The sequence below is a fragment of the Gastrolobium bilobum genome, unplaced genomic scaffold, assembly GCF_033153095.1.
Source record: "Gastrolobium bilobum isolate Gb01-03AN ecotype WA unplaced genomic scaffold, APGP_CSIRO_Gbil_v1 utg40026, whole genome shotgun sequence".
NCBI classification, from domain to species: domain Eukaryota; kingdom Viridiplantae; phylum Streptophyta; class Magnoliopsida; order Fabales; family Fabaceae; genus Gastrolobium; species Gastrolobium bilobum.
The window spans coordinates 26,880-42,801 of NW_026899792.1; the positions used below are offsets into that span (position 1 = coordinate 26,880).

Sequence of the window (15,922 nt, forward strand, 5' to 3'; positions counted from 1 at the left end):
TATATTGATATTCCATTCACATCCATATCCTAAATTTTAAGAATCTGAATGTGTTATTCATATCCCTCTAGTTTCTTAACATTTTTTGGGTCCACATCAAACAATATTAAGTGAATAAAATTCTATTTATTGACCTTAAAAATTATGTATGGACGCATAAAATGATTCAAATCACGACTCTATGCTTTCTACTTGCCAAAGCTTCGTGATTAACTTAATTATTCATCATTTTACTCATTCATCTCATCCACACCTAACAACACTCTTTAACTAATTATTCTCATTTCTTTTTTTGGTAAGACAAAAATGTCCCGCTACATATCCTTTTGAGTGTAAATCCATTTCAATTGAGCCGTAAATCAATTATAATACACACCGTAAATCAATTAAGCCGCAAGTCTGCCCATATCAAGAAAACAACCCATTAATGGCAGGTCCTTTTCCAACTTTCAATGGATAGGCCTACAAGAATATTTAGGCACAAGATCCTAGTAATATGTGAAACATCTATTAGATTGCGTATCATTCAAATAATCAATTATAGGACACACCACAGTCCACATACATCCACAAATGGCTTAAACAAACAAAAAATTGAAGTTCGATGATTCTGGTGATAAACAGTGGCCAAAAAGTAAAAAAAGTGAAATCAAAATAGAGAATAATCCCAACAAATCAGTCTGCTAAAGCACTATATATGCATTTTATCACATTATACTTGGAAAACATCCAAATAATTTTCTAGTAACACATGGATTGAATGCTCACCTGCTACCAATATATTAAAAAGGGATAGCCAAAAAATCAAGTATTTGACTTGTCATGCCCATTTTTACAATAATTAGCAAGCATCTCTTCCTATGTTGTAACAAATGTGGCTACAGTCATGACCATGTTAAGCAACTCACCTCCCTATGGGGGCGAATTCTTCTACTTCATTATCAATTATGCCATTGCAAATTTGTCAAGTTTCTGACGATCAGAGCAAATTAAAAAGTTACCTAAGTTTGAAGATTATCACTACATATATAGGAGATATTAGAGCCCTAGGCTCAGCAGCCACTATGTCGGAAGGACTTGGTTGTTTGCTAGGAGGTATCGACCCAGTGTGCTTCTATGAAGAAAATTTTGACTTTTGGAAGGAAAAGGATTAGAAGAGGCGGGAAAAAGAAAAAGGTTGTGTAGGAGTGATAAAGAGGCAAGTTAATATGACACAATAATAATTTTTCTATGAGATAAAGGTGACACAATACAAAGCAGATCATTGCAAGGATCCCACATGGAGATACCTGGAAAAGATAGGCATGATCTACCATTCTTACAATTAATTACCAACCAAATGCTTCTTTCAGCCTTTTTCTTTACGTGTCTGTGGATCTGACCTACAAAAATTGACAACCATAATCAATACAGAATTAAACCATCCATACACAAAAACACAGACTCAAACTCAACTGATATTGTAGTGAAACAAAAGGTTACAAAGACAGGTACGAACAAAATAAATTTGTTCAATCAGCACTTCATTGATGTGTTGGTCAATAGGTCCGGTGAAATATAAACTTCAGGATTCTTTTATATACAACAACATCACCTTTATCTCAAACTTGAAGATTCTTTTATATAACCAAGTAAAAATTATCTTAGTTAAGATTTCATCAGCACACTGGTGTGAATAGTCACAGTCACAGTTGACAAATTATACCAAATGGTATATACTACTTCAAATTGTGACAGTTTCCATCAAGTGTTCATGTCAATTAACCTTTCTTTGCATGAGATTCTGAAACAGCTGGTACAAAATCATCTGCCCGTTGCTCATATTTAAAAAGTTCAACAAAAAGGAAGGAAAGTTTTCAAAGGCTTCCCCTAACATTCGAAATTTCTCAATGCCAGAGCAAAATCAGTATTTCAAGGAATCAGAGACGTTGCAGTTTTACATGGGTGATACATGAATTGTTCGAATTTTTTAGGATCCTGCAGTTTTTTTACTTTAATGGTACATGCTTTGTTTGAAAATTAGTACCAGTAACATGATTCCTATTTTGTAAATCAAAATCATAAGGCCCTACTTTAAGTACTTCCAAGTTGTGCAAACTCTCATTATTTTCATCTCTTACATCCTTAGTCTCACACTCTCTAAGTAATACAACCTTATCAAGTTCACCCTTTTTCTTCTAATAAATCTGACATAGCAATGCCCACCCTTTAATGGAAGCAACTCCAATAGAAAGATGAAGGAATAAGAAACCAAAACCAAAAACTTCAACGTATATGAATTTCCAACTACAGAGCACCAGAACTACATAAACCTTAAGCCATCCATAAATTGATAACAAAAGAAATGAAAATGCCTACAGCCATTCATCTCTCCATACAATGATTATTAAACAAGCTGACCTTTTAACAACATCCAACGACAACCAAGCCAAAAAAATTATGGGAAACGAAAGGGGGCAAAGATAGTGCCTACCATCAAGTGTCAACGCCTAGATTTATTCTTGCAGCAGCGAAACTCAGCTAAGAGAGCTATATGATCTGAGGACCATTCAGGTGAAGGAAGAGCAGTGTCCTTTCTCAAACTCTCTTCATCCAATAACTCCAATAATGATTCCACAACCAATGAATCCGCTGAAACCATAAGCCACATCACTTCATAAAAAAGTTACCGACATATTAAATTTATCAAAATGATATAACACTGCAAGACATCTCACCTGTGTAAAATATATAATCTAGAGTGCCAATAAAATCTCTAGTGACATTTGTAAATAAAGGTTCATTTGTTCCGCCATCCAGTCTCCTTTTATGCCGCTCAAATCCAAGGCCAACTGTTCTTGCAAAAGACGAGTATGCACTGACCTAAAATTTTAAGTTACACACAACCAATAATAAATTAACTTGGGCAAAATTTTAAGGAGAAAACTACAGAAATAAAATGAGTAAAAAATCATATTTTAAATAAGCTACTCCTTTAAGAGATGGACTTTAATGAATATATTACCAGTGGCAACTGATGAACCAACTTGCTGTGAGGGCGTAAAATACTAAGTGGGTCAACTGCTAAATCGGGGTGTGAGGGATCTACCTTTCCCATTGCAAGAAGTGCATGAGGAGCACTGCAACAAAGTTCAGAATAACCTTTATACACACAAATTACTGACACTAACACAAGACCCTAACCAAATAAAAATAATAATTTATTTTGAAAAAAAAAAAAAGAAGTCACCAAACCTTCCCGGAACTGAATTAAAATCTCCACAAACCAACATTGGAATGTCTGCACTTGCAGCTATTTTCTCCAACCCCTTTAAGAGAGTATGCACCTAAAGAAAGGGGAGAAATTAGTAACTGTTACATACAAAACATACTGTTCAATATAAACAAACCAAAGAAATGACTTACTTGCCAGAGTTTGACATCCTTTAAATCTTGGAGGACGTTTACGTGTGTATTTGCCTAAATCCACATCCAATATTTGAGTCAATAGTAGAATACCAAAAAAGCTGTTTTGACCTAAACCCAAAAACGGGTGCAGGGATAGGCAGAAACAGTCTATCTTTATTAGAGGAAGATCCAAATTATGGTTTTCAAAAAACACTGAAACCGCACATCTAGAAACATTTCACGCCAGATCAACAACCATCACCAAGATTAGAAGCCACAATAGTCACTGGGGAAAAAGTTCAAAACCTAAAACTGCTTTAATATATATTTATGCCCTTATCGGATACTTGACAATGAACACTAATGACAATGGAAAATTAAGAAATCAACATCCATGAAGCATGGCACTAGATAAGGCCCTAGTATTTAACAAATAATGCAACTAAAATCAGGGTACTGGGGACAATAAACAAAAGGTATAAACAACGAAAATTGAACAATAAATATAAAATACATATCGTAGATCGTGAAGACATGAACAGAGAAGGCCACCTAAAGGTCATAAACCATAGCAACACAAAAGAGCTTACCACACAAAGAAGCTGTCTTTTTCCAGGATTATCAACTGGCTGATTGTTAACTTTTGCTTCTAGAACGACTATTAGTGCAACATTATCCTAAGAATATAGAGACAACTTGGTAAGCAACATTTACACGAGACAATCATTTTTTCCAAAACACAAAATGTAAAATGTAGTCTTTGGAGAAATAAGGCCACCTTAACCAGTCGATTCAAGGCAGTTTTCTTCTGAGTGGTCGGAATCATAGCATCGGTTAAAGACTGTGCAGCCTTATTAAATTCAACCTGCATCCAAGCACATCATTCTAATTTGTTTACAGACATAATTGAACGGTATACACAAAAATCAATTCCCAACCTCATATTTCTTCACATGTGAAAATCTGTCTCTACGGAAAAATGTCGCACAACCATCAATTGTATTGGGGTTGCCAGTGTATACCTGCAAACCCGCAATAAACATGTTAACATCAAAAATAATTTTGTGAATTATGACCACAAAAACCAAAATATTGCAACAACCTCGTTTGTTTTTCTCTTGTAAAGCCCATAATAGCCATGTTTGTCCAGTTCAGGAGCAAAAAATTCATCATAATGGTCACTTTGAACCTAGAGGGAAAAGGTTGTGTTAGCTGATACAGAAGCTATTAGAATATAAGGTCAAATAATATGTTTCTCATTTACAACTGGTAGCAATTCAAGTTTCAAAATATTAGAATAAGCTACCAGTGACAGATATGCTTGGTGCCCCCAATTCCATAATCAAGTCTTTATAAAAATCAACTGTGATTTAACTTTAAAGATGACTTCAAAACTGTGAAATAAATAAAAAATTAATTTAACACCAATATGATAAGAAAAAGTCTGGAAATAATATTGAGAAGCCAAGTTATTTAATCAAATTTTTCAACCACAAAAATCACAACCAAGAACATGTTAATGTACCTCCTGAAGACAAATAATGTCAGCACGGTAGCCAACAATTTCTCTTAACAAATTTTGCCTGCGATATGGCCATGAAAGAGCCCATGATGGGCAGTAATTGTATAGTTCATTTGAGGCATATGAATCTGACAATACATTATATGATAGAACAGAAAAAGTTCCAGAAGATGTCACGCGCCCATCTGCATCTAAATGCCCAATCTTATCAACAGGTATCAGCCGGCGTGGAGGAGGCGAGGGAGCAGGAATGACACAAGAAGTTACTACAGTGTTAACATGCCCCACAGGCAGGTTTGTCTCTGCATCAACTACAACACACTCAAACTTAAGGACATGACCAATGTCATCAGCAGTTGGGGTATAAGTCTTAGATCGCCCAACTTCAAACCAAGTTTCACCACTTCTTTGTGTGATAGCAGCTGGATACAAAGGTGCTGCAGACCCATTCGTCAAGCTAGCACTTGATGCAGAGGCAGATAAGCTCGAAGTAACTACTCCAGACCCTGAACTATTAAATCGCCCAAATACCTCGTCCTCCTCCTTTCCATTTTCATTAGCAGCACTTGCAGCACGGTCGTGTAAGACACGATGATGCTGCCAGGCATCTGAAAAACACTTTGGAGTGCAATGGTAGCTTTTGGCAATGGGTATTTTGGCCTTAACACAACCTAGGCACTGCAATGTGGCCTGCTCAGATGGATGTATGCTACAGACAGCAACCTTTCTATCACTCTGTACACGATACCTGCCAAAAATGAGGGCCAAATGATATAGTGTGAAACAAAGTAAAAAGTCCAGTTTCTAATAGCATAGAGAAGTATATTAAAGCAGTATACTTGAGATCAAATTTGATATTTAATCTACTCGATATAACGATGAGCTAACGAATATGTGCATCATTAAAAAGTGACAAATTAAGAAATCCAGAACATACCATCTAACCCAAAACATGATACAAAGGGGTTACTACAATTACAGAACACATCCAAAGACAAAACCCCTGTCACAATACTGAAGTTATATATGTCTCCATTTAGGCATTGGATTGCATGCATCATGATAGAAAATGAGACACAAAAGAATTATCTATATAATACATTTATAAAAGCTGAGCAGCCTTTAATTATATAGTTTTTGCACAAAAGGACATATCCTAGCACCCAAAAGAACTCAAACTATCTAATACTGGTTTTGTCCCCAAACAGGTCCAACCAAGTATCAATACCAGTTATGTTAATAGGTAGTAACACAGTCTCCTAAACAAGAACAGACTTTATAATTTACATATATATAATTGTACACTTATGCATGAAGATCAGACGCGAAACATGTATATCTTAACTCACTATGCTACAAATCATGCTAAATCATGAGCTAAATACAAAGTTTATTTTGCACAAAATTTGCCACAAAAATAATAACCAGACTCGATGCTACATATGCAAGTTGGATACAACAATACTTCCCGCTTTGCTTCTTCAGAGGCAGTTGGTGTGTCCGCCTCTTCACATAAGACACCCCAATATCTTGGATGCTTATTTGAGATACAACAGGCCATATCATGGAAATTTTGGTTATCAAGGAATCCTGTGTTCTTGGATATTCTACGCATAGTTTTAAATACATCAAATTGCCACACCAGACATCAGGATTGAATAACAGAGAATACTCACATACCAGGATGAGGATGATGATCTACCAAATATCCACTTCACAATATATAATAGAAGTAGAATATCATCATTAACTTAAATTCTATGCAAATAATATAAATTTTAGTATGTTATTTTCACTATTAAACACAATTATCTGAAAAGACACGTTAGAGGAATATGTATCCCATAATCCAGGAAAAAAAGTTTACGAACAAAACATCAAATGTGGTGTGATAATATAACATTGCAAATTTGTGCACGAGAATATTGCCATAAAGGAGAAGACTGAATAAACAGGACATAAATCAATTATCAATGCAACCCAGTACTGGCGATTTACTGTCATGATAATACATGAATAATCACACGAATTAGTAACAATGAAACCGTTAAATAATTTACAAAAGAAAGAACATAAAATATCCTGATGCCTGAAAATGCAACCAAAACAGGACAATCAGGAGAGATTCTTAATGTTAACGGAACACTACATGCTCTTAGCACTTAATACTTCATTCAATTAAAAATGTGTGGCATGAGCTTTCCTCCTATCTTAAATTTGTTTCTCCTTAACCTTTATACACGAAAAGAGTTTTTTTAATCATTAGAATTATAAAGCAAAGGAACTTAACTTTCCAAGAATGAAACAAACAAATACTTTCAAGCTAATATGAAACACTAAATACATGAACTACAATTCATATATGTTCAAATACAAATTACATAAATCAGAACTAAAACACCCATTTTTTTCTTTTCAATAACAAAAAAAAAAAAAACAGAACCAACACTCATAAACTCGAAGATAACCAATTTCTTAAGCAAAGAAAAACAAAAATCGAAAAAAAAAAAAAAAAAGCAACGAACCACTTGTAACGCATGAAATGGCCATCTAAGGGGGCGGTCTCGGGAACATCATCGGTAGTAAGGTTCTTGTCGGGGCGGCGCAGGAGCACGTACGGCGTGAGCTCGCAGCCTACAATGGGAATATCAGAAGGAAGGTGCACCCGCAGCACGTTCAGCATGCTTCACTCTTCTTCTCTTCTTCTTCTTCGAAACAATAACAACAACAACAATAACAATCGTCACAGCACTGTAACCCTATCACTCTGCTTTGACGGAACATTTACTTGACCCGAATACCCGCCAGAACGGACCCGAATCGAACCCACCCGCGAGGAAATCGAAAGCTATGAGCCACCGGCGGATCTGCGGATTCGATTCAGCAATCGGAGATCGAAGCTTCTAGAAAGATAGAGAGAGAGATTCAGATTGTAGAGAGAGAAACGCCGAAGGGATCGATGATTAGGGTTTTAAACTACACAGAGGAAGTGGAAGTAATCGCTCCTTTGTGCTTTCATTTTTCATTTTCTATTCGTAAGAGAGAGAGAGAGAGAGAGAGAGAGAGATAGCGAGATAGAGAGAGGAGTGTGTATTTGTAATTATAATATACGAATACGGAATACTATACATACGACCCTGTAATGTGTATTTTGCCTTTGGTTTGCGTTTGGGAAGATTACAAAGATATTTTTATTGACGTTCTCTTGGATTATTTTTTTCGTGGCATGTGGTATAAATGTTTAAGTTATTAAAAATTTAAATAGAATTTAATGTATTTTATTAAGAAATAATTAAGATAATTAATAAATAATATTTTTATTTCTTAACTTGTGTTAATTTAAAAAAATTGATATGTGTTATCAAAAAAAAAAAAAAAAAAAATTGATATGGGTATCTTCAAAGAATATTACATTTTGATCTCATAAACAATCAATTTAAGTAATTGGTATAATTTATTTATTTATCCATCCACTAAATACCCGTTTATCCCAATATAACATCCTACTTAAAAACATTCCCTCATTTTAGATTAAAGTAATTTGTAATTTTTTATAAAATAAATTGGCAGCGGAGAGTGTACTAAAAAAAAAATCCCTCCTAACTTAAAAAATAACTTTTATATTACAAACAAGAAATTATCATCATAAAGAACATTTTTATGAAGTTAGTAATAAAACAGAGTTCCAATAAATCCTGACAATTTTAAATGAGAGATTAAACCATAATCATAATTTTGAATAATAATAATAATAATAATAATAACTACATCTAACAAATATAGGATACATGTAATAAATATTTCTATTTATGAAAAAAAATACCAAGATAAAATTTAATTTGATATCTTATCCCAAATTTTGAGGGGAAAAGATGATGAAGCTCTAAAAAAAGTATGAATAGGTAACAATTGATAACTCACACGTAGGGGTGCTAAACGAACCATGGGTCTTTGGCTCGGCTCGTGAAGGTAACTTACATGTTTAAAATTGGTTGTTGGCACTAGGCTTGAATTTGTATAAAAGCTCGTTTAATAAAAAGGCCTCAAGTTCCAATTCAAAAGCTCGACCTTAGAGCCTCTCAAACTGGCCTAATATATTATTATTTTTTATATTACTTGTAATAGCCTTCACTTTCTTCTCAATCCATTTCACCTCATTTTATTGGTTAAACAGAGTTTTTGAGTGATTTTATTCTATATTATGTTGTTTGGATATATTGAATTTATGAATATTTATAGAATTATTATTGTTGTTGATTGTATATTTTGTTTGGATAAATGTTTTTTTTAAACAGACTAAACTAGGCTTTTATTTTTTATAAATAAGTCAGGCTACGGGCCGATAATTATATTTATAACAGGTAACAGGCTTGATCAGGCAGATGTAACACCCCGTATATATCCGGTAATGTTATCATACTATCGTATTAAGCAGCGCTTAATTAAAAATGCGGAATATCTTTTTCTTTTCAATTATGATGTCATTAACATTACCAACTTGCTTATTATTCAATTAATAAAACATCGCCGGTATGTAATTGCATTAAAACAGCTAACTGAAAATACCTCATAACATATATAATAAAAGTGTGGCTCTAGTCACGGAACTACAACAACGTAGACCAGACTATCTAACAGTTTATACAACTCCAATCTAAAAGTACTAACATAAAGTGTCATGGACAATCCTCATGCTCACTCAAATAAGGCAACACGCCCAACATCAGTCTCAACAACAACATAATCATAAATAGCGGAAAACATAAACAGCATCCATATCCAGTCATGGCAGCAATACAGCATAATAACATCAACTAAGCTCTGGCCTCCTGCCGCAGAGGCATCAGTCACCAAACTACTGGAACCTGAAATAAGCATTCCCCAAACGTGGGGTGAGATCTCTAAATAAGAAATCTCAGTAAGACAAAGGGTCCTCAAGGATCTTCCACCACAAGCTCACTTACATGTGCAATATAAGTTTAAAAACAGATATCATCATCAGTTCTAAAATAGTGCAATGCAGCAGATAATCATGTCATGTGTGTCAATTCTATTCTACTGGCCAGAGAAATGCAGGATTTACATACGCCAAATACCCACACTAGTGCAAGACGCTACTTGCATCCACCCCGGATCACCGTCTTGTATGACGCTACATACTCAGGCTTACCGTCAAGATGGAACAACACATGCATATTAAAAGCCATTACACATAAAGCTCAACAGCATTTCGAATATTCAAAGCATGTAACACCGCATGCATAAAACCACACCCCCATGGGACATGGTGGAACCACAACATGGCTAAACCGAGGACACAAAAGCTTACCTTGCAAGCTAACACCCAAAGCCAAGAGTCCACAGCTCAAAGTCCAAACACAGCAGATTCACAATCTGTTATGGACCAATACTATATCAACAATAATGCACCACAAGCATATAATATTAAGACAACGCCTTTCCTTTACGTTTTACGTCTTAAGGCTCCATACCAAGCCATAAGCCCTTAATCATACGATTCTGACTTAGTTCATTAATTACAGAAGTTCAACTTCATCAATCTAGGGTCCACAAACCCCCAATAGCCTACTGTACACACAACACAACTATTGTTCTACGAAATCCCAGAATATCCAGATATTCTTCGGGACCATATCCGGATATGCTATATCCAGATATTTCACTGTACATATCCGGATATACAATATCCGGATATCCAGATTCCCATATCCGGATATCTAATATCCGGATGTCCAAATTCCATATCCGGATATCACATATCCGGATACTTCTCGGGCACATATCCGGATATTTGAATGCAGAAATTGCATTTCGTGAAGATATCCTTCCAAGGTTGGGTTTTTACCGATTTTAAACACCTAAACATGCATTTCTAGGTGTGTTTGACCAACCTCAACATTAAGTTATCATCTTTTAACCTTTACATGCATCAATGTTCCATTTTTAAGCTCAAAGACTCATGATCAAAGGTGATGAAGCTTACCAAAGCTCAAACTCAGAAAAAGGGTGCTCTTGGAGCTCACACAACAGCTTCAAGGTTCTGACTTCAAGGGTGCACGAAAATACCACCCAAGCAATGATCTTTCTTCACAAAGATTGCTCCTTGGAGCTCCAACAACCCAAGGAAGAAGCTCACACACTCACACAAGGCAGTTCAGACCCCAAACAGCCTCCACACAGTCACCACACTCAGGAAAAGAGCTCATTTCACACTCACAATGATCTCTCCCACTTACCCAAGGTACAAAGTGAAGAGAAAATGAAGAAGATAGGTCACAAGGCTCACAAAATGGTGGTTAAGCAATGGAACAGTGGAACCAGCAGCTGACCAGTCTCACACTCACGTAGAGAAACTGTTTTCTAGGGTTTTGTGCCCTTAATAAGGGTATTTATAGCCACTTACCCAATTAACACACAATATTAACTTTAATTGCTACACTTAGCATTTTAATCCCAAACTTTGGAATCTGAAACTACACATTTTTCCAAGAATTATCATATTTTTCTTATAATTTTCTTAGCACCTTTTCGATACGCGCTTTTCAAAGCCAATAGTGGTTTCTAGCACCAGTTCTCATTATTTGGACTTGAAACTCGTTTTACAAGTCCTACATATTATTCTTGTAATTATCATGCACTTATTATAATTTTTCGGGATACTTTTTCGCCACGCATTTATACCGACTAGCAGAACCGGTATCTGCACTTTTCTTCCGAAAAGCGACTTTCAGCATTATTACTCACTTGCTATAATTATTAAAGCCTCGTAATAATTATTAGGGTCAATTATGGAATCATTTCCTATTTTCTCATAATTTATTAATTAAAATCCTTAATTAACGGTGCGGGTTCTTACATTCACCCCACCTTTTTAGGATTTTGACCTCAAAATCAGAAACATACCTGGTCGAAACTCGGGGTACTGCCGGAGAAGCTCGTCCTCACGCTCCCAAGTACACTCCTCAGGAGTCCTTCCGTTCCACTGCACTTTGACCATCGGAATGATCTTGCTCCTCAGCTGCTTCTCGCCGCGATCGAGAATCTTTAGTGGTCCGACTGGAGTCTTTAGGTTCTCCCGAACCTCCACATCATCCGGTTGCACCACGTGCGACGGATCTGCTATGTACCTCCGAAGCTGAGACACGTGAAACACGTCGTGGATGTTAGCCAGGTTCGGAGGCAAGGCAAGCCGGTAGGCAACAGGTCCTACTCTACCAAGAATCTGGTATGGCCCAATAAACCGCGGGCTCAGCTTCCTCACTCCGAGTGCCCGTCCAACACCCGTGATAGGTGAAAGTCTCACAAACACGTGCTCACCCTCACTGAACTCCAGTGGACGATGCTTGACATCGTAGTAGCTCTTCTGGCGATCTCGCGAACATAAAGCTTGGCCAACTGCTCCGTAGTGAAGTTCACCTTCACTGGAAGAAAATGGGCAGACTTTGTCAATCTGTCCACAATGACCCATATCGAGTCACAGCCAACCTGAGTCTTCGGTAAACCCACAACGAAGTCCATGGAAATGCTCTCCCATTTCCACTCTGGAATCTCAAGAGGTTGAAGTTTACCAGACGGCCTCTGGTGTTCAATCTTCACCTTCTGGCAGATCAAACACTTGGACACATACACAGCTATGTCCTTCTTCATTCCTGGCCACCAGAAATTTCTCTTCAGGTCTTGGTACATCTTCGTAGCACCAGGATGAACAATAAACTGCCCCTTATGGCCCTCCGCCATAACCTCTTCGGTCAAGGGACCTCGAGGAATCACAACACGCTTCTGAAACAACAGAAGTCCATCCTCATTCCAAGACACACCGTCTTGGTTCTTCACGTAGTCGAGACACTCTCTCTGCACTTGCGCCTCTTGGATCTTCTCCATAAGCTCATTCCTGACTCTCACAGTCTCCGTCTCGAGAAGTGAACCCCCAAACAAGGTGGTCACCTTCAAATCTCGAAACTTCTCTATGAGGTCGAAGTCACCCATCGACAAACTGGATAGACTCACGGATTTCCGAATCAAAGCATCAGCTACCACATTGGCCTTTCTAGGATGGTACTTCAACTCAAAGTCGTAGTCCTTCAAAAACTCCATCCATCTTCTCTGCCTCATGTTTAGCTCTTTCTGATCAAACAGATACTTCAAGCTCTTGTGATCACTGAACACCGCAAACTGCATGCCAAACAGGTAGTGCCTCCAGATCTTGAAAGCAAACACAATCGCAGCCAACTCCAAATCATGATTCGGGTAGTTCTCCTCATGAGGCTTCAACTGCCTCGAAGCAAAAGCAACAGCTCTACCAGACTGCATCAACACACAGCCCAGCCCCTTTCCAGAAGCATCACAGTAAAGCTCAAACTGCTCCTCAGGATCAGGAAGGATCAACACAGGTGAAGAAGTCAATCTTTCCTTCAACTCCTGAAAGCACGCCTCACACTCGTGAGTCCACACAAATGGAGTCTCCTTTCGGGTAAGGCGAGTCAAAGGGAGAACCATCGTGGAGAAACCCTTGATGAACCTCCGATAGTAACCTGCCAAACCTAAGAAGCTCCTCACCTCCGTGACTATCTTGGGCCTCTCCCAATCCAGTACGGCCTCAATCTTGTTGGAATCCACTGCAACTCCATCAGCTGAAATCACATGCCCCAGGAACTTGACTGATTTGAGCCAAAACTCACACTTAGAAGGCTTAGCATAAAGCTTTTTCTCCTTCAGCACTTGCAGAATAATCCTCAGATGCTCTGCATGCTCCTCCTCAGTCTTGGAGTAGATCAGAATATCATCAATGAAGACAATCACAAACTGATCCAGATACGGTTGAAAAATCCTGTTCATATAATCCATGAACACTGTCGGCACATTGGTGAGTCCGAACGGGATAACCAAATACTCAAAGTGACCGTATCTCGAACGAAACACGGTCTTAGGGACATCCTCTGGCTTCACCCGAATCTGATGGTATCCGGACCAGAGATCAATCTTGGAATACACACAAGCACCCCTGAGCTGATCCAACAGATCATCAATCCGAGGAAGGGGATACTTGTTCTTGATTATCACCTTGTTCAACTGCCTGTAGTCGGTGCACAATCGCATTGTCCCATCCTTCTTCTTCACAAAAATGACCGGTGCTCCCCAAGGAGACACACTCGGCCTGATGAAATCTTTCGCTGAAAGATCCTCAATATGCTTCTTAAGCTCAGCTTACTCCGGTGGCGACATCCGATATGAAGCCAAAGAAATCGGCCCCACACCAGGCAACAAGTCAATGGAGAACTCTATCTCCTGCTGTGGCGGGAACTCAGGAATCTCCTCAGGAAACACCTCGAGGAACTCCCCCACCACAGGAATGCCAGTGATATCCTCATGTGTCCCACTCACCAAACCTCCCAACATGACATAACCAAATGCCCCTGCTCTCAAGGCCTTCCTAGCCTGCAGCAATGAAATATATGGCGAGGAACTAGCTGTGGAATCACACGGAGACATCACCACGCGCTTTGCACAACAATCAATCAGTGCACAGTTTCTAGACAACCAATCCATGCCCAGAATAATCTCAAGGTTGGCCATCGGCAATCCTATCAGATTTACCGAGAACTCACGACCATCCCACTGAAATGCTACATCGCGATGAATAGTGGTAGAAACACAAACTTCTCCGGTGGCGGTAGTCACCCGCAACGGTGGAGAAAGCACAGGCATGGGCAACTCAAGCCCCAAAGCAATCGGGGTAGCAACAAACGAATGCGTAGCCCCGGAGTCAAACAATGCATCAACAACAATACCACCAATAGACACAGTACCTCTAACAAGGTTCGGAGCGCGGTCCGACTGATGCCTATCCAAGGTATACACACGCCCAACAGAAGGTGGCACTGCAGGTGCCGAAGTAGAAGCCATCGGAACCATCTGCAAAGGAACTGCCTGAACAGCTGCAGCTCTCGCCGTTGACGACGGACAGTCTCTAGAGAAGTGGCCCTCCTTGCCATACTGGAAACAAACCAACTACCCCGAAGCACAACGTCCCTCATGCTCCTTTCCGCACCCCGCACATCTCGGAGTGGAAGGAGGCCTAGCAAAACTCCCCTGCTGTGAAGCAGTCCTCTTGAACTGACCAGGCGCCTGCCTAGTCGCCAACTGTTTACCCTTGCCCTTCCCAGCAAACCTCTTGTCCTTCCAGGACGTAGAAACATGAGTGGAACCAATAGTCCCCTTGGTCTCGTCGACCTTGGCCCTCTTGGCCTTACTCGCTATACAGACATCCTCAATGTCCTTACACTGCTGAACCAGTGTACCAAAGTCACTCGAAGCAGCTCCAGCTAAATGCTCAACAATCACCTCACTAAGTCCCCTACGGAACTTAGCAGCCAGAAACATCGGAGTAGGAGGAACCATCCTGAAGTGTGCAAACTTCACCAGCTCATTAAACTTGGCCAAGTATTCGTCAACAGACATCGAGCCCTGAACCAATCTATCAAACTCTCCCTGCTTCCTCTCCTGCGCATCATAGGGAAAGTATCTGCCCAAGAAACACTCCTCGAAGTATGGCCATGTCAAAACACGACCTTGCATCTCATAAGCACGAGAGGTGTTCGTCCACTACTCATGGGCATCGCCCTCCATCATGTAAGTCGAGAACATCAGCTTCTGCAGATCTGTACACTGCATGACCCGAAATATCTTGTCCAGCGACTCCAGCCATCTAGCAGCAACAATAGGATCCAAAGACCCCTCAAACACAGGTGGCTTATGCTTCCTGAAAGCATTCAGCCGGCGGTCTATCACATCACGATCCTCAGCAGGCTCTACAAGAGTATCCCTCATCTCAGCGACATGAGCAGCACTGCCAATGTGACTCAGGCTCTCATCCTGAACACTAGGTGGAGGCGGCGGCGGTGGCGGTGGTGCATGGCCTACAGCAGGACCAACCCTCATCTCCTCCAACATGACTCTCATCATCGTCATGTTCGCCATCCTGTTCGCCTCGAG

General features: G+C 39.1%; 1 protein-coding gene across 2 annotated transcripts; it reads right to left on the minus strand.

Annotated features, from left to right (window-relative positions):
• Nucleotides 1-493: 493 nt before the first annotated feature.
• Nucleotides 494-7,955, minus strand: LOC133293519 (carbon catabolite repressor protein 4 homolog 2-like). 2 transcript variants are annotated; one of them, XM_061492094.1, is made up of 12 exons: nt 7,435-7,955; nt 4,913-5,657; nt 4,490-4,576; nt 4,326-4,409; nt 4,166-4,252; nt 3,978-4,064; nt 3,406-3,459; nt 3,235-3,326; nt 3,005-3,119; nt 2,718-2,862; nt 2,474-2,631; nt 494-1,377 (listed from the first exon to the last, which is right to left on the minus strand). In XM_061492094.1, exons 1-11 carry the CDS (start codon nt 7,590-7,592, stop codon nt 2,483-2,485), a joined length of 1,803 nt encoding a protein of 600 aa, XP_061348078.1. In that variant the 5' UTR covers nt 7,593-7,955; the 3' UTR covers nt 494-1,377; nt 2,474-2,482. The 2 variants fall into 2 exon arrangements, with proteins under 2 accessions (XP_061348078.1, XP_061348077.1); XM_061492093.1 differs by having other exon boundaries at nt 494-1,382; nt 7,435-7,954.
• Between the last annotated feature and the right edge of the window lie 7,967 nt (nt 7,956-15,922).